The sequence below is a fragment of the Lichenostomus cassidix genome, chromosome 2, assembly GCF_008360975.1.
Source record: "Lichenostomus cassidix isolate B80296 chromosome 2, HeHo_3.0, whole genome shotgun sequence".
Lineage (NCBI taxonomy): Eukaryota > Metazoa > Chordata > Aves > Passeriformes > Meliphagidae > Lichenostomus > Lichenostomus cassidix.
This window is the reverse complement of record NC_139482.1, coordinates 131689904-131717355: the sequence shown is the minus strand read 5'-3', so window position 1 is coordinate 131717355 and position 27452 is coordinate 131689904. Positions and strand designations below refer to the sequence as shown.

The window sequence follows — 27452 nt, the reverse complement described above, 5'->3', positions numbered from 1 at the left end:
CATTCTTTTTTTGAAGAGATGACATCTGTGTATCTATTCATTCCTTTTCTAAATTCTCTGTGCTATAAAATTAAACAAACCCAAATTTGCTTTGGAAAAAAGAATCCAAACTGTACTAACATACCTTTTAAAAAGAAAATAAATGTGCACTGGGAGGCAGAAGTACTTTCCAGAATGAGTATTTCTTTTGGTAGATTTTGGTGAACTGCATAACAACATATTTTAGTGTCTGGAAAGAATTGTGACTGCTGGAATGAATTTTTTTAAAAGCAGCCCTGTGTGGTTTAGTAAAATTGACATGGCAGAGCTGGGCTGGCAGATCAGGGTTCATCCACAGCTCCACCATGGACCAGTTTTGTGACCTTTAACTGAGGCACCTCATCTCTGAGTGGCTCTTTTCCACTTCCAGCTGAGCAACACCCCCTCATAAAGGGTTTTAAGAAAGAACTAAAGGCTTTGGGGTGCACTGAAGATATCCCAGAGCTTCAGTGAAACTCTGTGTGAATTATATGGGTCAGCTAAAGCCTTCCATTCATGTATTTACTTACAGGATTCTTGAAGGCCTGAAATTGCTGGGAGACTGAGGCTGCCAGCTAGGCAGTGTGATTAGTCTCCTCTGGTGAGCATTATGAGCAGCTTATCGATGCCCAGGGAATCAGGGCGAGCTGTCAGGCTGTTGGTAACTCGGTGAAGGAGGCCTCTGGCTGACCATTAAACTCCGGGTTCTTTTTCCACCTGCTCAAAGCCATAGTGACACAGAATATGTCTCGGGTTTGCGGAAGCCATTACAGAAGCACAGATCCCAGATGCCGTGTGAAGACACGTATGGTAACCACCTGCCCGGGATCCCGGGGGGATGCTGATGGTATCCCTGCCCCGCCTCGTGTCAGGCACTAACCAAAGACTTAACCGTTCCTGCAGCACCCTCGGTGCCAGCCAGGGCGGACAACCGGCCAGGGACACACCCCAACCCCGCCGGGGACACACCCTAGCCCTGCCAGGGACACACCCTAGCCCTGCCAGGGACACACCCCAGCCCCGCCGGGGACACACCTCGCCCCCCTCGCCCAGCGCGCCCGGGCCGCCGCGGCGGGGAAGGCGGCGGGTCCCGCCCCCGGTGCCGTGACGCTAGGCCCGGGTCCCGCCCCGCCCGCCCGCCCGCCCCCCTATAAAAGCGCTGCCGGCGGGAGTCGCTCTTCTCCTTGTCGCGTCTCTCCGCTCGCTCGCAGCTCACCGGCCGCGCTCCTGCCTCCGCCCGCCGCTGCCGCAGCCCCCGGCCCTCTCCTGCTCTGTCTCTCTCCGCCTGTGCCCTCTGGTCCCAGCGCTGCGCTGCGCTTTCCCCGCCGGCCGCCCCCGCAGCCTATGGCCCTGGAAGGCGCCGCTGCCGCCGCCTGTATTTCTGCTGTAGGTTCCCACATCCCTCTTTAAAAATTCCGCCTAAAAAGAGAAGACGATTTACCAAATCTTTCGGGCCGTTATCTCACGTGAGTACCGGAGCAGGGGTCCTGGGGCTCACGCCGCCCGCGGGGGAGGCGGCGAGAGGGACGGAGGGAGGGAGGGAAGCAGCGGCGACGCCCACCCCGAGCTCCGGAGCGAGCCGGGGCGTCCCTGGACACCGGCGGCGGGCGGGAGCGAGAGGGGGTTCCCCCTGCCCGGGGGCTGGGGCTCGGGGCAGTGCAGGGCGGGACGGGGAGCGGTGGCACCCGGAAAGGGCCGAGGGGCACCCGGCGGGCAGTACCGTTGTGGTGACTGCTGGGGAGGTTTAGGGATGGGGCCGGTTCCTACCGCTGCCCTTTCTCCGCCCGGCGGCGTGGGGCGAGACCGGCTGCCACCGGCGGCGGCAGATGGAGAGCGTTAGGATGAGTCAGAGCCGGAGCTCCCCCAGTCCCCCGGCGCGCCGGGCGGTGCGGGGCCGCAGTGCGGGGCCGTGCGGGCGGGCAGCGGGACCCCCCGCAGCCCGGAGGGTGTCGGCGGCGGCGGGCGGAGGGTCAACGGCCGCCGCGCTAACATGGCGGACAGCGCTGCGTGCGAGCGGTGACGGGGCGGGAGCGGAGGCCGGGCATCGGGGCGAACGCTGCGGCGGTGCCGCCGGTCCTCTTCTCCCGCAGTCCCCGGGACGCGGGAGGGCGGCGGGGCCGCCGGTTCCGCAGGCAGCGGGGGCTTGGCGGCCGCCCTAACATGGCGGATTCCTGCGGAGGGGGGCTGTGCAGTCTTCCCCCTCACAGCCGGGGCAGTGCCCGCGGCTAGAGACCCGTGCCCGCCGAGCGCTGCTGCCCTCGCCGGGCGCCCCTGCCTGGGAGCGGGGGGCGAGGGGCGTCCTCGCCTGGATCCCGCAGAGAGAAGGGCTGCCCGCTGCCGTGTGGCAGCTGCCTGGGCTAGGGAGCACAGGCTGCGCTGCGGGTGCCGGAGGGTCCCTCTCCGCGTGTGACCCGCGCTCTGGAAGCTCTCCTGAGCCCGGGCGGAGCAGCCGTGTGTGACGGGTTTCGGCGCTGGGCAGCCTGGCGGGGGCAGAGGCTGGAGAAGTGCTGGTGGCATGGCCGCGGCGTCTCCTCGCCGGCTTCTCAGGGGCCATGTTGTGCTTCTGTGAGCGTGATTATCCATCCGGGCTCCCGCTGCCATGCTCCACTTTTCCCCTCACCTGAGCTGCGGCTGCACGAGGCCTCACCTGTTCCCCTCGGCATGGAGAGCAAGGGCCACGCCGAGGAGCAGGGCGGCAGCGCCGGCTGTCAGAGCAACGCACGAGTTGTGAGAGCATTGCACAAGTGACGCTTTCCGGAACAAGTCGCCTTCACGCAGGAGGGCCGTGGGGTGTCCCGGCATGTGGAAAGAGAGCCTTTCCTTCCCGTTATTAGTCTCCTGCCTTTGCCCGGGGTGTTCGCTGGTCATCTCACGGGCACACGCTTTTCCCCTCCCCTTGGTCAGACCGTTGGTGTAGCAGGAGCAGGTTTGGTGCCACCGGTTCTTTTGGAGGTCTCTTGGTTGAGCTTCAACTTGCTTGGCTGCCTCTGCCCGCATGTTGTGGTCCCTTTGGCCACTGCTGTACTAGTGGCTTTTGGAAAGCATGGAGAAGAGGGTCTGGTTCCTGCTCAGCTGCCAGCGGAATTCGTGTGTGGAAAGTGCGCACAGCCGAGTGTTGGGGTGTCTGGAGTGTGTGAGTGTTGGCTGCAGTGCAAGTACCCTGTTTGGTAGGAGGTTAGCAGAGGTGCACATAACTAGTTACAGAGGTGAGAGATCAGCAGAGGTGTCTGTTCCTGGTTGTAGGGGAGCTGAAGGCACGGTGAGCGGGTTGGGGTCATGCATGTGTAAGTGGGACAGTGCAAATGCAGGATCGTGGTGTTGTGGCTGAAGAGGATACTGTTATGGCTGGGTACTGGATAGCACTGCAGGTCTTTCCCAGTCATCAGTCTGGGCTCATTTTGAGCCCATGAAGATGCATATATGTGCTGGGGGCATACCTGGTTGTGGTGAAGAGGAAAGAAAGTGAGCTTAAATTTTCTTTTGAGCCTTTCTGACGTGTATCTCCTGCAGTACAAAATCCTGCACAGCTGCCTTGTTGTCCCTGTAGACTGGAGAAGCACTGCGGTTCAGACCTCTGCAGCAGTCTCCAGTGAATAACCAGGATACAATTGTGTAGTCCCAGTCGGTTATAGCCATCCTGAATGAAAACACTGTGTGACGTCCAATAAAGCACCGTAGACCTGCCTATCCATCTAGTCAGATGCGTGACTGGGTCTCTTGTGTGGCATTGGGGTGGGGGGTAGTCCTGACCCACTTCTTCTGCCCTCCCTGGCTGACAGATTTTTGTCTCTGAAGATTCTGCACTTGCCCGCTATTCTTCCCTGGATAAACGTGGGAGGCAGTGGTGCTGGGGGGGAGGTGGGGGTTGTGAATAATGGTGATGGTAGGAGGGGTTTGTTCCAGTCTGGACTGGTCCAGTCTAGTTCTTTCCTTCCTGTCACCGTGTGAACAATGCTGCTGCTGCTGTGGCTGATGCCTGTGACAAGGCAGCCCCTTCCCCGTGTGCCTCTGGCTGTGGTGAGCTCTCTTCTCTGCCTCCTGTAGACCGAGCCCCCGGCAGGCAGCCAGCCGGCCTGCTCTCCCCCATCCCTCCCGCTGGGCATTGAGCTCCAGGGGAAGGCTGTTAAACCCCAGAAAAGGAGGGTCTTGAGGGGGGGAGGGTGTTGTTTGGTGGTGAACAGCTGTGGGAATGTTTCTCCTGTGGGCACAGTTTTACTGGAGGCAAGAGGCAGGATTACTGCTTTCAGCAGTGCAGCCTGCCCCTGGACCCAGAGCTTGTGCCTCTCACTGCTCCCTGGAAGGCTGGTGCAGGTGTGTGATTGCAGCAGCACTGGGCTTTATGTTCTGGAAATGATTCCATCTCTCCAAATTAAAGGGGAGACAGAGTGCTCTGGAGGAGAATTAAGACTGTCCCTTCCTGAAAGCAAGGCTTAATTGTGTAATGCACTAATTTGGGTATAATGGTAAATTTCAGCTCTAAATACTGTTGATGTAGCACAGGAGCAAGAGTGTGGTTGATGGGAGAATTCGTCAAGGATCTGTGCTTCCTTCAGGACCTGCTCTCTCCCTGGGGATCCCCTTGCCACAGTGACCTCTCCCTGATTTGGAAGAGACTTACTGTAACTCAAAAATACTTGGGTCTTTCTGTGAACCAGAGTAATTTTGGTGCCTTCAAGTCTGTCACTTGGTGTAAATGTGCAAGGTCATCGTAATTCTAGATTTTTAGGTTTTGGTTAATGGATATTTTAGCTCAAGCCATTAAAGGGTCTCTTCTCAGAAGCAGATGAGTGGATTTTTTTTCTTTTTCCAAGGAGCTGAAAAATTGATGACTGGTTTTGTAGGCCTGTTGGCATCACACATGGGGAGATGAGGGGTGCCAGCAAGCTGGAAAAAGCCCAGCCCAAGTGGCCTGCTGGGCACTCATAGGGTTTGCTGCAGGGATGCAGGTGTTCTGACAAAACTATGTGCTGTGGACACCTGGGAGTGATTTCGGTCCTCAGGTGAGTTGTGACTGTTGTTGCTTGAGCTGTAGTCAAACTTTAGGCATCTGCTAGTAGAGTATACTAACAGATGAAAAATAAATGCAGGTAGGTATCACTTGAGTATTAAAAGGCAGGGCCACCTTGCTAATGATTCCCACAACTCAAAGCTTGCTGCTTAGCAAAGAATGCTTTTATATGTACTTTAAAACCCTTAAACAAGGAATGCTTCATTTTGACTGGTAACAAATGCAATATTTGTTAAACTGTTTGCCCATGTGGGTTGTGGACATCTAACACACTCCTACTTAAAATGGTAGCCCAGCTCTGCCACTCTACAGGAAACTCCCTCTTTCTGCAGGTTAAAGTAGACTAAAATGACTGTGATTGGAAAAACTCCAATTGTATCATTTTCCTCTGAATGTTTAGAATCTGCAAACCTGCACAAAAGAGAGCAGTCAGACTATTTTGCATATGTTTGTGTATGATAAATAAGTCTCATTTAAAAGAAATTCTGAAAGACAGTTAGAACTTGGCACCGTTCAAAGTTGACTGTTGCTACAGAAAATTGTCAGGTTTCATTCCAGCTCCACAGGAACTTTCACTGTAAACTTTCCTCCTTGGGACATGTGAGACTATTGTTGGCATAATACTGCAGGTGGTATTTGGCTGAAGCATGGCATTTTAAGTTTTGCACTGAAGGTTGTGTGCTCTCCCTAGAAGTACTTGTGTTTAATGGCTTGTTTTGCTAGGAAAGTAAACTTAATTCCTATCACTGGAAAATTTGTGTGAATTCTTGAGTATAATGAGAGCAGCAGTAGGAAATATTGTAACTACTAGTTAATTTTACGAGTTGGCAACACCTTCCTTTTGTAAAACTGTTGTGTGCAGAATTAAATGTTGCTGACTTCTTGCTTTAGTGAAAGAAAAGGATAGATTAAATATAATGCATATACATTAATTCTAGTTGGCAAAATTCTGTAATATCTCAGTTTTGAAGCTTTGAGGTTTGTTTTAACGTTGCATGCTAGTAAATGCTGATTTATGTGGTAAAGCTGTAGGGATTGCTCTGTGGAGTTGCTGTAAAAGTTGCCCTCAAGTTGCATTACCTCTGAGTGTCATGCAGTACTTTATAGTGCATACTAGTTTAGCTTTCCAATAGCAGGTATAAGTGGAAAAGTACATTTCAGGAGTTTGTTTACTTAACGTGGCTGTGAAGATGGTCTTGTGTTGGGCGATTCCCAGAAGTCAGGCTTTTGTAGTCAGCCCTTGTAGTATCATTTACATAATGAAAGTAGCAAAGGTTTGTTTTTGCAATGTGTTGGTACATTTCATGTTTCATGCCATATATCACAGTAAATTTGTAGAAATTTTGTTGTATTTTGGTTTACATGTGACCAGTTTGGTAGTGTATTAAATTCCATGAAAATTACTGTTACTTTTAGGAGGAGTAACTTCTGAACAGCGCTAATAAATGTTTCCTTTGACTGCTTTTATGTTCATTGTGCTGATTTGTGTGATTGCTTTACCTTGAGTAAGCTAGCCTTGTACTTTAAAATTCTGCTTTGGTGATGTGTGTAATAGCCTTTAAGGGCCGGCTAAAATGTTTCCTCATTCCTGAAGGCAAGCATAAGTTTCTTTGTTTTGAGCGTCTTGTTCATTTCTGGATTTGTCTGTGTGGTGTTCAGTTTCACTATATAAAGCACTATTTTTCACCCACATAGCTTTTTCACCCACATGCCGTGTTCATTCACAGCAGAGGGAGAAAGAACGTGGCAAGGGAATTCTAAAATAGAAAGGAAGTGGGGAGGGGAAGAATGCAGTGGTTACAGGGTTAAAAACACTTCTGGGAGAGTAGTCCAGTATTAAGGCATACTACCCTGCAGCGGGATAATGTAGAGCTCTTTGCCATTAGTTTTGAAAATCTTACAGTTCAGACTGTGAAAGAGAGGTACAAACAAGCAGTTTCATGTGTTTTAGCAGTTCTTTGTACATCTGACTTGTTCTGGCTCAGAGTTTATATAAACTCTTGAAAACTGGGTGTTTGATGTGATTATAAACATGGTGAGGTGTTGCAAGCCTCCTTAAAAGCACTACTCAAAAGGCATTTGTTACATGTTTTGTGATAAAGCTTTTATTCTGTTCTGGCTATGAAATTTATTTTTGTGTGCATTTTTCTCCCTACAGGGCAAAATCTCTGATCAAGTTTACAACTATCCAGAAGGCTTAGGAGAAGTGCTTTATAGAGAGCAGTTCGACTTCAACGCTGAGCCACCTTGGGAACCTAGCTGATGATAGTAGGGTTCCATCTCCTAACTTGTCCATGTAAGTGTCTCTTCATCTGTATGTAGGAGGATAAGCACTTGCAAAAATACAGCTTGTATTGGCTTTTTGATAGGCAAGATAACTGTCTGGATGTAGATTATGGAAATTACATAGGACTTTCATTCAAGATGAGGGGGGACTATATATTTTACTCATCTAATGCCTTTCTCAATACAATTATCTGATGGGAGTTCTGCAGTAAACTTGGTAAATAGAGCTACTTTTCTGAATTAGGGGTGTTGGCTGCAGAAATCCTAAAATAAAATGCTGTAACTTCAGTCTCTCAGTGGTAATTCTGAAGTAATGAAATAAACTACATGACTGTCCACATCAAATTATGACTTACTGAGTACTGTATTTCTTAAAGTAGTTTATACTGAAATAGTTCAAATTTGCTATTGTGAACAGTAACTAAGGCTGATCATGAAGGGTGTGCCTTCCCAAATGCCTGTCTCCATTATTTGCTAATTACTATCCACTTCCACAAATAGTTGTAGTGGGGTTACGGTAGAATGTAGAATTTAATATTGGATGGAAAATGTGTACCAATTATAAATGCCTTTATATTTTGAAGTGGCAAATAGTTACTAAAGAAAAACAAGACCATGATAATGGAAAACAAATGAATGCACTTAGCTGATCTTAAGGAGCACAGAAGACTCTGAAATATGTGTGATTATCATGTTCTGTTAACTTAAAATAGTCTGATGTGGTTTTTAACAATAGTCTTAACTCAGATATTACAAATGCATTTAAGCTGACTTTATACAGTATTTATACAGTATTACTTTTTTCCTGTCTAGCTGAAGGCGTTTTTGTTTGGCTTAGTACCTATAAATTATATAATGCTTTATAATGTGAACTTGCAAATGGTTAAGTGCATCTTACTGAGCCAGGTACTTTTTAAAGACCACAAAGATTCCAAATGCCAGTTGTATTAGTATGCCTCCTAATAAGGTATTTAACGTAGATAAACTTGCTCTTTGAAAATACCGCAATAGCTGAGGCACAGGATGAACTTGATTTATCATGATTTCTGGCTTTATCTCCAGAGGTTATGTTCTTTTTGTTTTGTTTAAAACTTACTGAATTAGCTGCATAATCTAGTTCTTTGTAGTTGTATACTCTATTGAAGTGAATTCAGTTAACAGTGAGAATTTTCTGAATATCAGTGTTATGTTTTAGGGGTGGTTTTTATAAGCAAAATAGCTGAGAAAATTGCTTCTCCTGTTCAGTTTTAAGTTTTGGTTCCCTCTTCTATGTGGGTAGAACTCTTGCATGACATTTTCCACTTGAACAGGGATAAAATAAAGTAGCAAAAAGGTAGGAAAGGCAGAAGAATTGTTAGAAAAGAGTGAATAAAGTATAAAATCTTAAGGTACTATAGATGCATTTTAATTTCTAAAACTGTTCTGAAGGGAATTTTGGCTGTGGCAAGTTCTTAACCTTTGAGGTGTTCCTTCTCTAACTGGTAGACTTGTGCTGTGACAAACTGTGCAAGGTATAGCTTGCCCTAGAAATGCCCCTGGATTTGCTTTATTTGCAGCTGACTGTTCAGATAATACATATTTATTTTGAGCTTAGATCTATTATGTGTTCAGCAATAATGTACTGTACACAAATAAAAGTAATTCAGTTTTGAATGTAGTGGTGATGTAAGTAGCAGTAGTGTTTGCCAGGAAATCTGTACCTGTTTCAGTGTGCTGAAACACAGATCATTGCCTCTAACACAGCTAAGATGTAAGTTAGAGAGCTAATTGGTACTTTGAGTCTTGTTCAACTTGCAAAGTGATTTAATGGGAAAAAGGTCAAGTGAGCTTTTAAATATAACTGTAATGTTATGTTCCAGTAGTACTAAAATAAAAATTTTCTGTCTGAAGGTGTACTTATACTTCCATTAAACTTGCTTCCTTTTTATAATTTTCTCCATGCCACTTTTTCCTTGTGTTACAGTGCCAGGGAAAGATTTGGGGTTTAGTTCTGTGTGCTCTTCAAGCACTGACTCCCTGAGCAGTCTGGCAAGTGTGGCCTGAAGCCTTGCTCCTTTAAAATCTCTTGTATTTGTTGCCCCATCTGGTTGATTGGAAATGATGGGAATTAGCAATGGAAGTCTGATCTATTAACAAGCCCTGCTTATGCCTAGTGGAAGCAATAGTTACCTGGACTGGCTGACTTTGAAAGCTCTTTTGACTTTGTGCAAATGGAGATGGTGGCAACTGGGGAACAGGAGGGCTGGGAGCTTGGAGTCTTAGGGGGCAATGGGGAAGTCAAATACTAACACTGACTAAGCAAGTAAGAAGATAGGATGGGGAAGTGACTGTTTGCACTGTTGTGATAGAGAAGTGCTGGTCTGGTATCACAGAAGTATATGTGCACTTGAAAGAGTGATCATTCTTTTGTAAGCTTTGTGAGCTTATTGGTTCTGAATAATGTAGTCAAACTTCAAGAACACAGAAGGAGGTTCTTGTTCCTGTAGAAGATGTTGCATGGGGCATTGTTTTTTCAGTATCTACCCCTTTTCCTTGCTTCAGCAGAATTGTTCCTTGCTACTTTGCTCATTTAACTGAGTAGAATGCTACTGAGAGAATTAAATAGGATGCAACTGACCTAAGCTGTACAGGTACACAAACCCAGTGGATTTGTACTGAGAGGTAGCTTGAGTAATGCCAAAAAAAGACACCTGTTTCAGCATTTCCATCAGCAGGTTAGTAGTTGCATTCAGCTAACTGAATTACAGTGATGCAAGTTGGTGAAATGGCATCTTGGAGTATTTTTTTTAAAGGTACTTCCATTATAAGTAGGTATTTACTGCACTGAAAAGAGGACTCATATTTCTACTTTTCTAGTGTGCCTGTTCTGTACTGAATTGCCAGTGTCAGTGACCAAAAGTTTCTTTTCTTGATTTGTTACCCCTGAAGAATTGGTATTGCAGTGAATGAGAGAATAATGCATTTTTATCCCTTTTTGATTTTTGCATCTGCATAATTGTATCTCATAAATACTTTTGTTTAATAAGATGTGGTTTGAAAGGCATTATTTGGAGCCTGTTTGGTTTGCAGAGACTTTTTTTGCAGAGGTGGATTTTAATGAAAGAACCAAGCCTATAAGTGTTTGGGGTCTTTTAAATTCTTCTCTTAGGCTAAACAACATATAGTTCAGACAATGTAAAGAAAAAAACAAAAATTGTGTGTGTTGCAGATGCTTACATATGACAAGTGTGTGTTTAGACTCTGTTTATAGAATTTTCATTTTCTTTTATTCCAGATGTCTGCAGTAATTGCAGTGTTTAAATATGTACACTTTTATCTTAGAGTTCTTCATCTGGAAAGTCATTGTGTTAAACTGTAAAGAGCCTGAGGATGTAAGGCTGACTTCAAAGAAAGCAATTACATGCCTATGTAGAAGTCTCATACCACTTGACAGCTTTTGTTTGACTTAAAATATATGTCCTGGAGCATTGTGCAGACTAATATTTCAGGTGCGAAAATGGGTGGTGTTACCACACCAAGTCTGTCAAATAATGACTTGCAGGAAGTCAGCATTTCCAGCAAGGAGTGAACTCTGTACTCTAATGATTTCTGACTCATCTTACAGACATTAAAAAAAAAGTCCTAAACCATCCTTTAGATTGCCCTCTGCAAATTTTATCATTGATTCTCCTTTCCCCTCAGGAGGGGTACCAGTCAGGATAGAATAAGGTGACAGCAGAGTTCCAAATCCTACTGTGAGGTATTAACCCCTTAAAGAAATGTTTCTCAGGTATCCCCTGTTTTGTAGTGGTGCTGTAGCAGTGCCCCTAGGAATTTTTCTTCTGAAGAATTCTTAAGAATATTCTTCCTATCCTTCCTATCAAGTCTGAAAAGATGTAATTTGTTCAAAAAAGGAGAAATTTGACAGTAGTTGTTAAACAAATGTTAGCTTTTTTTTTCTACTAGGTTAATTTTATTAAATGGAAAAGCTTCTATGTCTTGGATGTGCTTAGAAAAAGGAATTGCTGTTTAGCAGCCTGGGAGAAGTTATATCAGGTTGTTTATGGTTTGTTCCAGTCTATGTCATTAAATCTCTACTAGCATTATGTTCCTTTTGGTCCTGCCTCTTGACCATAAAGTGCTTTTTGGTGAATGAAGAGGAGACAAGTCTGGTTTAGGAAATAATCTTCATCAAAACTGACTTACTGGATAATCTCAACTAAAATTTTAAAATCAAGCTAAGTGGTACCCTTATATACAATAATTGCCTAAAATGCTTTAGTTTTACCTTCAGACTTCTTGAAGTTTGTATAATATGTCAGGGAATTAAAAGCTTGCTAATAAGAGATCAGAAATATAGGAATTGCCCAACTTGGAATAAACAATAAAAAACTCAGATGTGAGGCTTCCACCAGCCCCGTGACTTCCAACATGTGGAGTTACAGGTGCTTACAATATATTGGTGAGGTGTGAGTGGGGAGGGGAAGGACAATCATGGAAGCTCATCCCGTTCAGTTCGTGTCAAAATGCTGCCATGAAATTTTCATGAACATCTGAAGTTATAGGACATAATCAGATCTCCTAAAAAATTGTGTCAATTTAGATGCAACACAAAACATATTTGAAAAATTTTAACAACGTTCTGTATCATGAAAGTATTAAAACAGTTGGTGTTTTGGAATGGTTAATAGATTTACTACCTTTGAATAATCTGCTGAAAATAGAAATCAGTTTGTGCTTGCAAGTGTCCACTATGGCTTTGCTTATTCCTCTTCTCGGGTATTACTTTTATTGTAGGAGAAAACCATAATGTGTTTATTACACAGCCAGCAAGTTCCTAAGGATGCATAAAGTACTTTAAAACTTGGTTAAGCATTAGGCTGTTAAAGTCATAGTAAAAAAAAAAAATCAGGTTAAAATAAACTCTGCTGTTTGGTTTTTTTTTTTTCTTCTTTGGATCTTCATGGTTGGAATACTCCAGAGCTATACCAAATTTTCAGTAAAATGCTGATGCCAGCATTTCTTTCTGGGGGAAAAAATATCTAAACTTTCTTGGTCCTCTGCCTCTAAAAACCATGGATATTTTATGAAGATGACTGTGGTGTTCAGATGACAGGATTGTCTTTAGTGGTGGTATTTTAAGGAGTTTTAGCTGTTACTCTCACACTGAGATATGACTGACTAAAGACTTTTTTTTTCTGGTTATTATAGTATCTACCATCTAGTCATTGTTTTTATAACTAATTAAATCCTTACATCAATGTGATAATCATCTTGCTCATATGAGATTGTTTTGTATCTTCAGGATTCCCTTAAATAATCATATGACTCAAACTATATGTGTGAGACAAGTATTTCTTACCCAGTGTACTTGTCTTCAGCTTCTGAACAGAACTGAATATTCTTGCTGCCACTGTTCACCTGGCAGTAAATTCCTCTTGTAAGAAGCATAGGGGGCATGTTTGAGTTGTGCAGAAAGCATATAAAACCCTGCTGGCTCCTTTCCTGTTCTTTGGCATAATGACAAGCAGGAGCAACTGCTGCTTAGTTGTGGTAATATTAAACTACAGCAAAGTAACTTTGTTCATATTGTTGATAACATTAACCAAAACCTATGTTACAAATTGTAGAAATTTTTTTTACTGTGCAGAGCTGGTAGATGAAACATGACACAGAGTTCATACCATGGCCTTGTGATGATTTGAAGCCAAAACTCTCTTAACTTTTATAATCCTAATGAAGTATTTTTGGCTTTCAGCTGTAATGTTTGTGGTTTCTATAAACACTTCTAATTAGAAAAATAATTCTGCTGTTGTAAATCTAAGTGCAGGTGGCTTTAGAAAACAACTATCATTCTTTTTACAGGTACTATGTAACTTCTATTGAGAGATTAAAAGTCTTAGGTATTCATTTAGGGAAGGAAGCTAGTTGGCTAGATGGTTTTGGTCGATCTTGTGTTAGTCATAAAGATGATAGTTGAAACAAAAAAGTGGTCAGTGGGTTGATGTAAACTAATAAGCTGCTTTTAAACAAGATCCACAGCTCTAATGGAATGTAAACTGCAGATTGTTGTATTCATCAAGTGAGGCAAATGAAGGTACATAATCAGTTGATAGTTTTCCGCTGTCTGTTGATTTTTAGCTGTGATTGAATAGTCTGTATTCTAAGACTATATTTAACAGTGTTTTCAGTGTTTGGACTGTTGATTCAGGTCTTTTGGGAAGCTCTGCTTATAAACTGCTAACTACTAAACTAATCTTAATTTGCAGTGAAGATCTGAGGATAAGCAAGATGCAAATAAAGTTAGACTGTAACTGTTACTCTATTTTAATGACAATTCTACTTACTAAGATTATCACTTTCAAAACTTCTAGCCTAGTGGCTTTTTTTATTAACCTCTTTTGGAATGAGGGTTTTAAAGTATTGTAGGTAATGTTATGAACAGAACAACAAAATAAGTGTCTTGTAAATACAGTGTGTAAATGCAGTGGTTATAAATTAGCATAAAAAAAATAGAATGTTAACACAAGTATCAGTGCTAACATTTCATCAATAAGCTACAAGTTTTCTATAACACATTCAGAAATGTTCCATTACTGACAGTCTTCCAGTTGCACACTTGAATGCTGGCATTGCTTAAGACGCTGTACTTGAGAAGAGCTGAGGCATTTGTACAACTATGCTGCACTTGCAGTATTTTCATAGTTTGAATAAACTCAGTGCAGATCAGTGTGCATACAGTCTGGAATTCTTCTCAAGAAGAGCCTCGCATCAGTTGTTTCTGGAAGCTAGTATCAGATTTAAACGACTCAGCTTCTGTTTTTTTCTTGGCTTCAGTAGAATTGTTCTATCCTTATCCCTGACAAATGGAGAGTGAGCAGGGTAAAAACATGTTTGGTTTTTGTAGAGGGTGTGTTACTGTTTGTAGGACATCAGGTGTAGAAAGCTCTGATTTTTAAATAGCAGCATAGTTAGTATGCTTTGTGCCTCTTTTTCTGTTGACACATGTTTTCTTTGTACAGTTTGTTGCATAATTTAAGGACCCGGATTTAAGGCTTGGAAGCCCATCCCTTGTGTTTCTTGGTTTATGACTGTCGGCTTTGTGGAATACGGCTGAGATGAAAGGATTTCTTGAGGATGCAAATTACTCCATTGGTCTGTTGGATGAAGGAGCAACTCTTGCAGATGTTATTGACAACTGTATTTATGAACATACTCATGTAAGTTTGCTTTCCAAATCTTTTGATTTAGTTCTCTTAAGTCTTCAAACCTAGGTCAAGGTATTTTAGGGCTGATGAGCTGACAGCAACAGAGGAACAGTCAGCTAAGCCTCACTCACCTTATGAAGTAGTTTCCTCTTCTAATTCTGCTTCTTTGCTGTTTGCTTGCTTTGGGCAGAGTTCTATTTGGGAAATTTGGGCATCAATTCTTACCTCCCTGAGTAAGGCTAGCAGGCAAGTAGTCTGGCTGATGTAATAAAATACAGGTTCCCACCTCATTGTTCCAAGAGATTTTATTAGCAATGAGGTTTAGATCAAGAACCTGAAATTGTGCAAGTGGATGTATCCAGTTGGAACCTTTTTTGTTGCTGTTCTTTCCCGGAAAATACGGCAGAGTTCCAACAAATGTGTATGCTGAGCCAGTTTAAAGCCATGTTTAAAATTTCTGTGGGCCATCATGGTTTATATTTATGCATCTTCCTGTTACCCTTCTCCCCACTGGAAACTCTGGTACGAGCACATTGTGAGGTGCTATCTTTCAAGACAAACTGTCTAAAAGCTACTGAAGTTTAGCAACCAACTGGAAAGAAACTTGAATAATTCTGTGTATACAATATTTTTTTAATAAGGCTTCACTCATTTCTTAGGAGGCAGGAAGATGTAGCTTTTGTAGACAAAGCTGTAGAAAGAGCAAGCTTTAAAAAAGTTTCATTAAGCAAATCCTGTATTCTTCATATGCCATACATATGAGTTGCTCACTTTTCCCTTGGTTTATCAGAACTAATATTCATGTGCAAGTGCTCAACTATAGTACAGCAAATAGCTAAATTCCATGGCCTTCTGAACTCAGGTGTAGGATTCCCAAATCCTGATTCCTAATATTCTTTTTCTGTCTAGCAAATAAATAGGTAAACTACTGGCAACATGTCATGTCTCCAACCACTGGCTGGCTCACAGAGGATAGCTGCCTCCTGCTGCTTTCATTTACTCCTTTAGCTCAAGGGGTAGAGGCCTGTGCCATGGATCTAAAGCTCCAGATCCCATTCCTGCTGGTGACCCGTACAGGGGGTCAGTATGCTTCCACCCGATGGAATTTCTATTTGTGTTTTTTAAACAGAAATAAAGACTTTGTATAAAATAAGCCACAACGTATCTAGTTTCATATCTGCGAAAGTCAAGTGCTAGAATTAACATTTGATGTACAGTCTCGATTCAGATCGAGCATATCTTTTGTGATGGTCTTTAATTGATACACAGTAGGCCATTCACTTACAGTGATTTTACTAAGTGCACATTACGAACAAATCTGAAATTATCTGTTTGAATTTCGGTCCGCTACACCCACATCGTGACTTGATATTGCAAAACACTATGTCGTAACAGATGTGCAAAGGGAACTTAACAGTTCCAGAAAAGTCAGTGCATTTTCTTAAAGGTTATGTGCTTGATTCTGTCACCTTTAGCACAGTCTAGTTCTTGAAATTATTTTTGAAACTCATTGTTCAAATGATGTGAAGAACAGTCTCGAACTTGACTTCCTGAACTAAAATACGATCAGATAGATTTTCAGTAAAACAAGCTATTAGCTGGATGTTAAAATAATGCTACTACATCAGATTTTATTCCATGTATAATAAGATATAAATTACATTGAGACTGTGGAAGCTTTCATCCCAGTGGATTTTCTTCCTATAAATAGTTGCAGACTTCTGAAAATAAAAAGTTGGAAGAAATTTGTGACTTAATCTGTATTTTTAGATAAAATCAGCATTTGGCATTAAGTAGAATCTTTTATTCAGGAAACTCAGAGTGTTGTCTAAATAGCATTCATAATATCTCTAAAGTGGTAGGTATTACCTTTGATTTTTTTTAACTAGTTCAAATTGCTCGGTGAAAGTAAAAACATTGTTCACGGTCGAATCTAAAAGTTAAGAGCAGGTAAAAAGAAGGTACATAATTCTTTAAGACTTAGGGTTGTTTGTTTTGACAGCAAAACTACAATTTCAGACATTTTATTTTCCTATTCTTCCTTTTGCAGACTGGAAAAAAGGCATTTTATGTTGGTGATCTTGGAAAGCTTGTAAGGAATAACATACAATGGCAGAACGTGATGGCACCAATAAAGCCATTTTATCCTGTGAAATGCAATTCTACTCCAGGTGTACTCGAAATTCTGGGGAGCCTTGGCGTTGGTTTTGCATGTTCCAGTAAAGTAAGTTTACTTACCTGTGTGCCTTATTTTCTATGTCTGCTGGTTTAAATTCATCTTTTTGGTGTTAAGTGCCATGATTATAAATCAAATCTGAACTGTGAACTTGTTGGTAAGTGGCTGTTGAAAACCTATACTTCTGCCCTATAAGCAGTAGATAGTTTTCTCTTTACTGTGGTAGTAGAGCACATCTAATGAACCTTTAGGAAAGATGGTGCAGTGTACTTTGTCAAACTCGGGTATGCTCCTGTTTTTCAGTCTGAAATGGCATTGGTACAAGACCTGGGCATTTCTCCTGAAAACATCATATACACCAATCCTTGCAAGCAAGCTTCTCAGATCAAGTATGCAGCGAAAGCTGGGATAAACATCATGACTTGTGACAATGATATTGAGCTGAAGAAAATTTCACGTAACCATCCAAATGCCAAGTAAGTGTCAAAATTCTGGTTTTGCTTTTAATGTGGGGGGAACTTAATTTGCCTGTATTCTGGGTGGCTTGAGTTGCAAGCGAAGTACGTGGCTTCTTTGGTGCAAATCAGTTGTACCTGTTCTCCTCAGTCTCCTTTGAAAGTAGCTTTATGGCACCTTTCCCTCAGCTTCCTAATGATAGTAAGGCCCTTGGTTTGGGAGAAATTGTGGGAGAAACTGATTTTGTAGAGCAATCTTCGTGTAAAAGTTTCAGTGGTTGAAGTTCAGAAGTCTGGCATTTCATCTGCAAATACATCTTCCTCCTGCTGCACTGTGAATTCAGTGTTTACCTTTCAGGAAGTTCAGTTTGGATAGCAGTGGCTCTGGCTAAAGTCAGGGCTGAGCTACCAGTGCATTGGGTCCCCTCTGGGGTTTGGGCACACTCTGCAGGTCTATTAAATACACCTACAGGTATTTCCACACGATTAAAACAGTGAGAAATTTGACTCCAGTTCTGTTTTCAGTCACTTTGGTATTAGCTCAGCTGCTTTCTACAGAAAAGTGGTCAAAGCTGATACTGCAGTTAAGTATGACAATTTTATTGCTGCCAATGTATCATGGTCTCTTGGGCTGATAGGCATTCATGTCATTTAACATCACATCCCTCACATAAGAATGCTTTGGCTGTGAGCCATGCCTTTAAGAAATATGGAGTCAAGAGCCTAAGTGAAAGTTACAGTGTGTTCCAGTGATTAAAGGTATAGCTTTCCATAAATGACATTGGAGAAACTAATTCCTGACATCCTTTACAAAGTCCTTGATTCTAAACAGTCATTATTAAAGTATTGTCTTCTCCCAAAACTGTGGCTTTTTTTTGGTTTGGGCTTTTTTGGGGGGTGGGGGTGGGGGCAATGGGGGCTTGGTATTTGAGGGAGTTTTTTGTTTGTTCAAGACTGCAAGAGTTAATATTGCTGTTAATATTGCTGTTGCTGGTAATTACACTTCATCCTCATGGAAGTCTGTCAGTTCTTTGCATACTGGAGAGGAAGTCCATGTTAGTCCATGTAAAAATGTTATGTATGATAAATTTTCTGGAACTGCTGGCCCTGGTATACTTAGTGCATTTGAAAGCCTTGGCAATGCTAAAGCTGACTGTTACACTGTTAGTGTTTTACCACTTATTCACTGGAGGGTTTAGTATTTTGTTAGTTTTTATGTTGATTTATTTCCATGATTCTAACAGCATCTTTCAGAAGATCTTGTCTGTGATAACATCCACAGCAAGAAAAGTTAGGATGCATATTTTTCCTGGGCCAGAGAAATAGTAAATCAGGGAGCCAGGATGAAGGAATACCATGAGCTAGAGAAAAACAATATAAACTCTTCTGTTCAAGGATCCCATTGTCTAATATTTGCAAAAGTTTCTGTTTACCAAGGGCAAGAAACTCAATTTCTACAAAAGAACTGCAATTTGATGTCTAAATATTTTAGAAATACAATCTCTCTCGTTGGATAGAATTTTTTCCTCATTTTATTGGAATTATCTTACTCGGATGATTTTAATGTTAACACTCAAGTGACAGTTTTTTCCTTTCTTTTCCTTGGCATAATTTCAAAAAGTCAAAGCCACTATATAGCCTTGTTCTTTCTGTGTGTGGTTTTTAGAGCTGGGTTGTTTGTGTAGATGAAGCCAGCATGTTTTGGCTGAGGGTATCATATTTAGGAAGATGTGATTCTTTTCATTTTCTGAAAATCGGTGTAACTGTGCACTAAACTTGGTAATGGTGGGGGGGAGTGGAGCATCTCTTTTTATAACTGATATTTCTAGCTTTGGAAGACTTACCAACTCAAATGATAGCAAATTTTTTTTTTTTTGAGATAAGAAATGTCAGGAAGGAGTGCTTAGCTATTGCTTTACTTTATTGTATCTTTAGATTTTTTCCAGGCAAAGTTTTAACTGTTGAGCTTCTTGGTGTCCTAAGAACTTCAGTAGATGGAAGGTTGTTACAAGTATCAACATTTCGTTAACAATAAAAAGTAGGACCAAACCCTAACGCACACATCACCCTCTAGCCCTCCTCTGACTGGCTGAAAACCAGGAAGAAGGATCCTGCTAGATTTCTATAAGTCAGATTGGAAAATATCTTGATTCATTTAACATGCTGCCATAAGAATTTGTCAATAAATTTAACTCTGGATGTCTTTATGAAGGGATTTTGATTAATCTTAATGTGAGGTTACAAATCATAGTGTTATGGATTTGAATTTTTCTTTTACACTTTAAAGACTTTGACTTGTAACAACTTCTGTTACAGCTAGCACATTTTTCCAAATGCATTACAAAATATTGTCTGACTACAGATTCTTTGAACAGAAATCTCTGTTGTAGTGGAGAGCCAGGAAATGAGATGCTAGTTACAGTTTCTCAAGATTAAATGGTATAAATTTAAAATTAACAAGGATTGCTGGGCAGCCTGTGTGAGAACTTAGGACTTTTTGCTCTTTATAAAATGCGTTTTAAACACATCATTAAACATTTGAAAAGTACTTCTAGAAGTCATGGTAGGTGTTAGGCCAGCTGTAGTAGCAAGGCTGAGTTCTGTTTGCTGCCTGTCTTGTAAAGAGCTATTTCATTCTGGGTGCAGACTTTGTTTCCACTTGTTTACACTCCCCATCCCATGTGATATGCTCTGTCCAGTCTGCATGTTTGCCATGACACCACCTCTGTTTAGTTTACTTCATGACTAATTAATTGATCTCTTGGGTGTGGGGTATGACTTTCGCAGTGGAGAGCAATTTGAATTTGTGAGGTTTGGGAGTATGCCTGTAGAGGTTTGGATGTGACCATGCTTTTGCCCCTCTAGTGTTACTTAAACATAGAAAAAGGCCAGCATTGGTATTGCAGTTTGCCAGACCTATCCAAAATGAGGGTTTGACCAGGCAGAGGAAGGTGTCTCACCACATAAGAATGTAAGAGATGGTATTTTCTGCATCTCTGCTCTACAGTGTCCTGGAAGAAGGGGCAGGGAATGGACTGGCCACCCAACCCCTTCATCCTCAGTCCGTGTGCTCAGCCAGAAGGGGAGCTGGTGGGATATGGCCAGGGTGTGCTTTCAGTGCATCTGCCTGGTGTTCTCCAGCTGCTGAGTTTAACGTGTCTGACTGAAGGGGAGCCTCTTGGCTAGAGAGGAGGACAGGGATGGGAAAAATTATATTACAGTCTTACTGATTTTATGAGGAACTACGCTTCATTAGAAGGTAACATTCTTTTTTATTACAGCACTCAACAGACTCTTGCTGCTACAAGAGTCTTAGTTGCTGCATTTCGAAATCCCTTGTCCTTGTTGGCTCCATGTTTTAGCCCCTAATTGCTAGTTTTTTCTCTGTACAGGGTTGTTTTTATTAGGTTGCCTTGATTCATCCATCGATGGAGCTGGAGTACTGACAACATAATCAACACACTTCTGACAGTCTTCAAGCTTCACATGTGCTGATGATGTAAACCAACTGCCCAAATCATCTTCCCCTTCTCTTAGGCTCTTACTGCACATTGCCACAGAAGACATTACAGCTGGTGAGGAGATGAATATGAAGTTTGGCACCACACTGAAGAACTGTAGGCACCTCATGGAATGTGCTAAGGAGCTGGGAGTCCAAATAGTTGGTGTCAAGTGAGTAACTTAATTGTTGTCTGCTGGCTGAGCAGATATTTGTGTGATGTACTTAAGATGTAAAATAGGAAAGAATTTTTCCCCTGTGACGCTATTTTACAGGGTTTAAAAAAAAATTAACAAAGCCACCAGACAAACCAATACCAACTTAGAATGACAAGCTTTTGCTTGCAATCAAAAACTAGTATGAAACTAAGTAACTATTACAGATATCAAAGCAATATGAAATAAAGTGTCAGAAATCCTTCTGTCAGCATGAAAAGTAAGTTTGGAAGCCTCTCCTGTTCTCTAACTGAACTCTTGAACTTCTGTGGTAATTTGATTTGTATTCTTGCAGCAATAAAGAGCATAACAGAAGTGTTAGTATAGCATGGAATCGGTTGGACAGTTTGAACAAGATGAACATGGGGTCAGATTTTCTAAGAGTTAAGGTCCTATGCCACTCTTTGATCATATCAAGACAAAACACTCGTAAGTTGTTGCTTTGCAGGTGGCAGGAATGAATCCTAGTGTTTCAAATTCTTACAAATCATCTGTGGTATTTTCATTGGAAGCTTAACAGATGTTTTACTATATAGGAGAAAAATGGATGCACAGGTCTCCTCTGTCTACCTTCAGCTACAAATCTATGCTTGTGACTGTTTTAGGAAAGCAAACAAATAAGTGTGGGTCATCGAGACAATTTTAAAAAAATTAAGCCAGATTTTGATTATTTAAACAAGTGTTTTAATGTATCTGTTTGAAATGGATGTTAAAGCATAAACAAATTACAAATGTCTTAATTAGATACTACTGATAAAACATACCTCTTTGTGTAACATCTTAACCAATTTTAGTAAAAATCACATGACTCTTGTGCATTATTTTTATTTAAATAATTTTAAAATCCATATGTGGATTCATGCAAGTAAGTTTGAAAAGTGACCTTTGCCTCAAAATGGCATTCCTTAAAGGAGTACACTTGGAGTAGAGAACACTGTGGCTCGTGTGTGTGTAAGGTCTGTCTAGAACCAGTACACTGTGCTCTTGTTGAGGAAGCCCATGGGAATGCTGGCACTTGTTTTAGCATCTCAGTGACTAACTGCATATGGCAGTACTTAAATCTTTTGAATAAGGAGCAAGAGGAGATTCAGGAGCTTGTGGGAGGCATCAGTACTTCTCTGCAGCTTTGGCCCCTACTGAAGAACAAATTTTAGCCACTTTGATAGTGAAGACTGAAAAATTCAGTAACTCTTATTTATCTAAGATGAGAATATTGTGGGACTTACTTAGGATTTAGACAAAGACAATCCTCAAGTGCAAATCCAGTGGAATAGAAGGCAATGGTGGTCTGAGCTTATTCTTTGCACAGTTGCTGTATTATCATTTAAGTTTGTCTTGAGATGCTTGGGAATTAATTGCTTGTTGCTGTTTTATATAGTGAAACAATTTGCTTGGTCTGAAAGCTGCATTGTTCAGTGTATTAACTGTGTTTTTTATTTCTTTCAGATTTCATGTTTCAGGCTCTTGCAAGGATCTGCAAACGTACATTCATGCTATATCTGATGCTCGGTGTGTGTTTGACATGGCTGTAAGTAGATGTATGCACACATATAATTGCTACAGTAGAGGATCCATTCTATTCTGATCATACTAACAAACCAGCTGCATTGTTTCCATCCCCAATGATTTATTTTGTAACTTTTACTGAGGGACCAAATACTCCCTTGTAATGTGTGGTAGAGGTAAAACTAACTTTGTCCTAATTATGGTAATGAATATTATCCTCCTGACAGGCAATAGCCTTGCATGCTATTTAAATCAGTTTCCCACTTTTGGTCAAGGCTTTTTGATATTCAGATCTCAGTCCTGCAAACACACAACTGATGCTTTTAAGTTACATTGAAATTGAACAATTGTATGTTGGCATCTATTGTGCTATGAGAAGCTTGTAAACTAAACAGAAGACAGTCTCTTTACTGTTATTACTGCAGTTAGTGCCTTAGCTGTGGTTGGTAGCATGTGGGGGCAATAAAATTGAGGATCTTGCTGATCTTTGTGCAAGTTCATTGCAGTGGTCTTGTCACATAATTTGTGAATTCCTAAAACTGTCTTATGTCAGAATGCACCACCCTGTTCAGCAAATTGTGTCTGAATATAACAAAAGCCACAAGATGGGAGTTGATATTGCTGTGGGAGTTGCAGAGAATTGTGTAACTGACCTCTATTGACATTCCAATGCTTTGCTACTAGATTTAGTGGAGCTGTGCTATACCCTTACTCCCTCACTAGACCTACCCTGCTAAATATTTTCAAAAGTATAAGTACACAGAAAACAATCACAGTAAGGAGCAACAAAAATATTTTTGCATTTGCAGTTGTTCATGTACTTACATTCTGCCTGTGCATTTTAGGAAGAATTTGGCTTTAAGATGAACATGTTGGATATTGGTGGGGGCTTCACAGGTTCAGAACTTCAGCTGGAAGAGGTATGCAATATGTTGGAAGTTGAAACTCTTAATTTTTAAGAATATGAAGTGCTTAACCTTCAAACTAGTTTGAATTGATAGCTGAAACACATTAAGTTCTGTGTTAGACTGTAACTCAAGATCCCAATAGCTGAGTTTGTATTCTTGATCATGGATAGTGTAATCAGTTCTTGGAGGTGATCATTACTACTTTTTAATCCTGTTCATACTGGATGAATGCTGACTTAAGTGTGTTATAGATTAGATTGCTATCTGAAGCATCCCTAGCATTAGTAATTCAAGTATTTTTGGCAGCTGACTGTTGTCCAGCTGGTGACTCTTGCATGGTGTGGGGCATGGTAGCTTAGCATGCTTTGCATCATAAACCCTATTGCTACTGGATGGATGAAAACCTCTAGTATTTTGCTTAAGAACTAAAAACTAAAGGTCTTGATTTGACCTAAATGCCACCTTTAGTGTTCAGTGGCACATAAAACAGGATAATCAATTTACATTTATGTTGTCTTAAACACAGACTCCATGAATGCAGGACAGTGAAAGTGACGCAACGAGGAGCTACTAACAGCAATGAGGGCTTTTTCTCTCTTAACTCCAATGGTTCTGTTACTTGTCCAAAGCGTCTGTTAATCTTTGAATATCTGATTTAGAATGTTTCTAATGTTCTTATTTTGTTTCTAATGATGCTCTTCAGAACTGATCACAAAAAGGGCCTTTGCCTGTTTTTGTGAGTTCATGTCATTTTACATTATCTGTTGTGCTGGATAGACACTGAAATTACTGGTGCAGTCTTGAGTGTACCACAGCTAGAATTTTGGTTGTGAAGAGAGACTGTGTAGTACTCAGACTCAGGGTACTCAATCTTCGGTGTTTAGCAGAATGACCAGTTTTATTAAATATTTTTTTATAAGTTGTGGACCTCTGGTAAAAGTACTTCTCAGAGAACAGAGGACCAGAGTAAGCATTTGGTATGCTGACTAGACCTGTTGCTGACTGGAAGTGTATGTGTATCTGATACATCTGTAAGCTGAGTTCATTGGTCTTACCTCTGGCTTCAATTTCCTAGGTTAATCATGTCATCAGGCCATTGCTGGATGTCTACTTTCCTAAGGAATCTGGTGTTAATGTGATTGCAGAGCCTGGATGTTACTATGTTTCATCTGCATTTACACTGGCAGTGAACATCATTGCAAAGAAGACTGTTGAGTATGATAAACCTCTTCCTTCGGGAGGTAAGGGTTGGATTTATGTTTTCTGTGTTATGAATCAGTACAGGTAACTGCCCACTGTTAGCTGGGATGGACTAGTTTGTTTACATATTTAATGTATTCCCTGCTTCTTGCACTGTAATATGCCTTTTGGGTTCTGACTATGGGTTGTCTGTGTATCTCACTGTTACTTTTGTGGAGCACTTCTTGTATCCTTACTGGGTTAAACCTATATTGGGTGCTTCAGAGAAGGTATGTTAGAAGGTTCTGTATTAGAATATAAAAAACATGTTACAGAGCAAGATGCTTCTCCAGATTTATATTCTTAGCAGTGGTTATTACTGAAAGTATTAGCTTTATTAAGCCTCACACTTAATGTTATAGCTGAATTTATAATCTGGTCTCATACAGATTACTCTGCTTGTAATTCTCCTATTCCAGTATATATGGAACTCCCTTGTCAGGAGAAAGCAGCTGACTCCTTTTTTAGAGTGCAAAAGGACTACTTATGACAAAACATGCCTGCTAGACAACTACTTTTTTTTTTTTTCACTTCCAGTGGAGCAAACCAGGAATGATGATGAGCCAGTATTTACATATTACATAAATGATGGTGTTTATGGTTCTTTTGCAAGTAAATTGTCTGAGAAACTGAATACTATCCCAGAGGTTCACAAGGTGAGTCCTTCCATATTCTTCAGAGGTAGTCCTTATTATCCTTGTCTATTGAATATATATTTAACACTTCATGCATATATAATTGCATATTATTTATTAAATTAACCTTCTGTGTATTTGAAAATTTTCTTATTCAATAAACTGATGCCTGCATTGCCTCAATCATTTTCATATAGAAATACAAGGAAGATGAGCCTCTGTTTGCAAGCAGCCTTTGGGGTCCATCCTGTGATGAGCTTGATCAAATTGTGGAAAACTGTCTTCTTCCTGAGTTGAGCGTTGGAGATTGGCTGATCTTTGACAATATGGGTTCTGGTACCTTAGGTGAACAGTCTACCTTTAACGACTATCAGAGGCCACTGATTTACTACATGATGTCTTTCAGTGACTGGTAAGAAAATTAACCTTCACAGTGGCAAGGTTGCTTTTGCTTCCTTCAGAAGTGTATCCTTACAAATAAAAATGATACTCAATGCCAAATATAGGAAAATGCTGAATGTAAGAATGTGCCTTTTTAGTTTGGGGGGTGGGGTTTGTCTCTTTTGTCTGACTTTGCTGGGACTAAACTGATTTCTGTGGTAAAATGGCTACTTTGCTTTAAGGATGACAAAGGAAAGCAAAATACCTAACTAATCTCACTTATGAGTTCAGTGGTAGTTGTAAAGTCTTACTGGCTTCACAAAGCTGTTTAACATCAACCTTTCAACTTTCCTAATGCAAGTAACCACAGCTTGTGCATGATGTTGGCACCATCATAGGCAGGAAGGGCAGTAATGCTCTTGTGGTGATGCAGTTTGGTAACTGCTCCTGTGCCAAGGTAGGCAAGGCCTTGTGCTTCCACCCCTGGAGAGTGGCAGCATTTCTGTGGGTGCCAGGCAGTGGCACAGCTGGGCTCCCTTCTGCTGAGCCTGGGACCAAGCCATGCGGGGGCAGTTGGCTTCAAATGTTGTGTTATGGCTGGTTTCTGATGGCAAATAGAACCTGAAAACACATCATTAAAACTGTTGACCTTTTCTGCTGCAGGGATGAGATGCAAGATGCTGGAATTGCTTCAGACACATTGATGAAGAACTTCTTCTTTGTGCCTTCTTGCATTCAGCTGAGCCCGGAAGACCGCTTTTCCACTGCAGCTTAAACAGGCATTAACGCTTCATTTAGACCTGCAGTTGCAAGTCTGTAGTTTGTCTGGTCAACATTCCAATGTGGAAGAAATGGAACAATCTTGAATTCAGTTCATTCTCTTCAAAACTTGAAAAAATAATAATAGTAATGGGGACCAGGCAAAACAAGCTACAGCTACAATTCAGTGGGGGGTGGGAGGGTTAGATAATGGTGTCCAAATTTAAAATCAAGTTCATTCAACCCCTGAGCGTTAAATATGCAACAAAATGGATGACTTAGTGGAGATGGAAACCCATCACTTGGGTTCTTCAACAGTTTACATACAAGTACACAGTTTTTATACTAAGGATTCCTGTTAGAAAAGTCTTGTAAAGTTATTGTCTTTTGCCCAGATATATCAAATGTCAGTGGGAGACCAGTGTGACTTCATTAGATGTTTTAGTGTATTTAGAATGTGTAAATTTGTGCTTTGACCTGTAGTTTAATAAATGTAAAATTGCATCATAGTATTTGTTGTATTTGACCCTTGATGTATCCCTTGTATGATTGCAATAAAACTTTGTGTAGATTTTACTGTTTTTCAGGCTAACTTTGGGAGGAACTAGGCAGGTAGCTATAAAATAGATGTATATGTGATTGGTTTGAGAAGCCTTTTCTCTAGCCCATTGGTTCAGCTTTTTGTTAAACAGTGAAAATTTTAAGATTGATCAATCTGTATGAAGTGAAAGTCATGTAAGTTCCTGGAAGGCTAAAAGGCAATTTGTGGTGTGTTTTTAGAGCATGAGCTTTGATTCAGTTCTTCACACCAAACAGCTAACCTGCACTAGGCATGGGTGTGCACGGAGAGGTTGTCTCAGCTTGTGTGCATGCAGTGCCCTGAGGCAGCATGGGTTAGTCCAACTCTGCACGTTGTCACAAACTTCAGCTCTTTTTTTAATAGCGTTTATTTGAAAAGTCTTAACTTTTAACTTCAGCTAGTTCTGTATAGTGCTTACTCTAGGGTACGGCTGCACAAGTCTACAGAAACCTCAAATGCTCTTGCACTGGACTTCATTTAGCTGTATCCATAATGTAAAGGTAAATCAGACTGCTGCAAGTACATGTGCATTGGGTAATGAACTGCCATAACTGCTCAGAGAATTTCCTCATTACGTTACTGGAGCCTCTTGATTTCTTC

General features: G+C 41.4%; 1 protein-coding gene across 2 annotated transcripts; it reads left to right on the top strand.

Moving 5' to 3' along the window:
- Nucleotides 1-1192: 1192 nt before the first annotated feature.
- On the top strand, nt 1193-26848 carry AZIN1 (antizyme inhibitor 1). 2 transcript variants are annotated; one of them, XM_085053359.1, is made up of 12 exons: nt 1193-1484; nt 7185-7322; nt 14314-14511; nt 16550-16723; nt 16979-17151; nt 20668-20802; nt 22291-22372; nt 23196-23270; nt 24334-24499; nt 25035-25153; nt 25330-25544; nt 26177-26848. In XM_085053359.1, exons 3-12 carry the CDS (start codon nt 14410-14412, stop codon nt 26286-26288), a joined length of 1353 nt encoding a protein of 450 aa, XP_084909485.1. In that variant the 5' UTR covers nt 1193-1484; nt 7185-7322; nt 14314-14409; the 3' UTR covers nt 26289-26848. The 2 variants fall into 2 exon arrangements, with proteins under 2 accessions (XP_084909485.1, XP_084909486.1); XM_085053360.1 differs by lacking the exons at nt 1193-1484; nt 7185-7322 and adding an exon at nt 15409-15579 and having other exon boundaries at nt 14318-14511.
- Nucleotides 26849-27452: the final 604 nt, after the last annotated feature.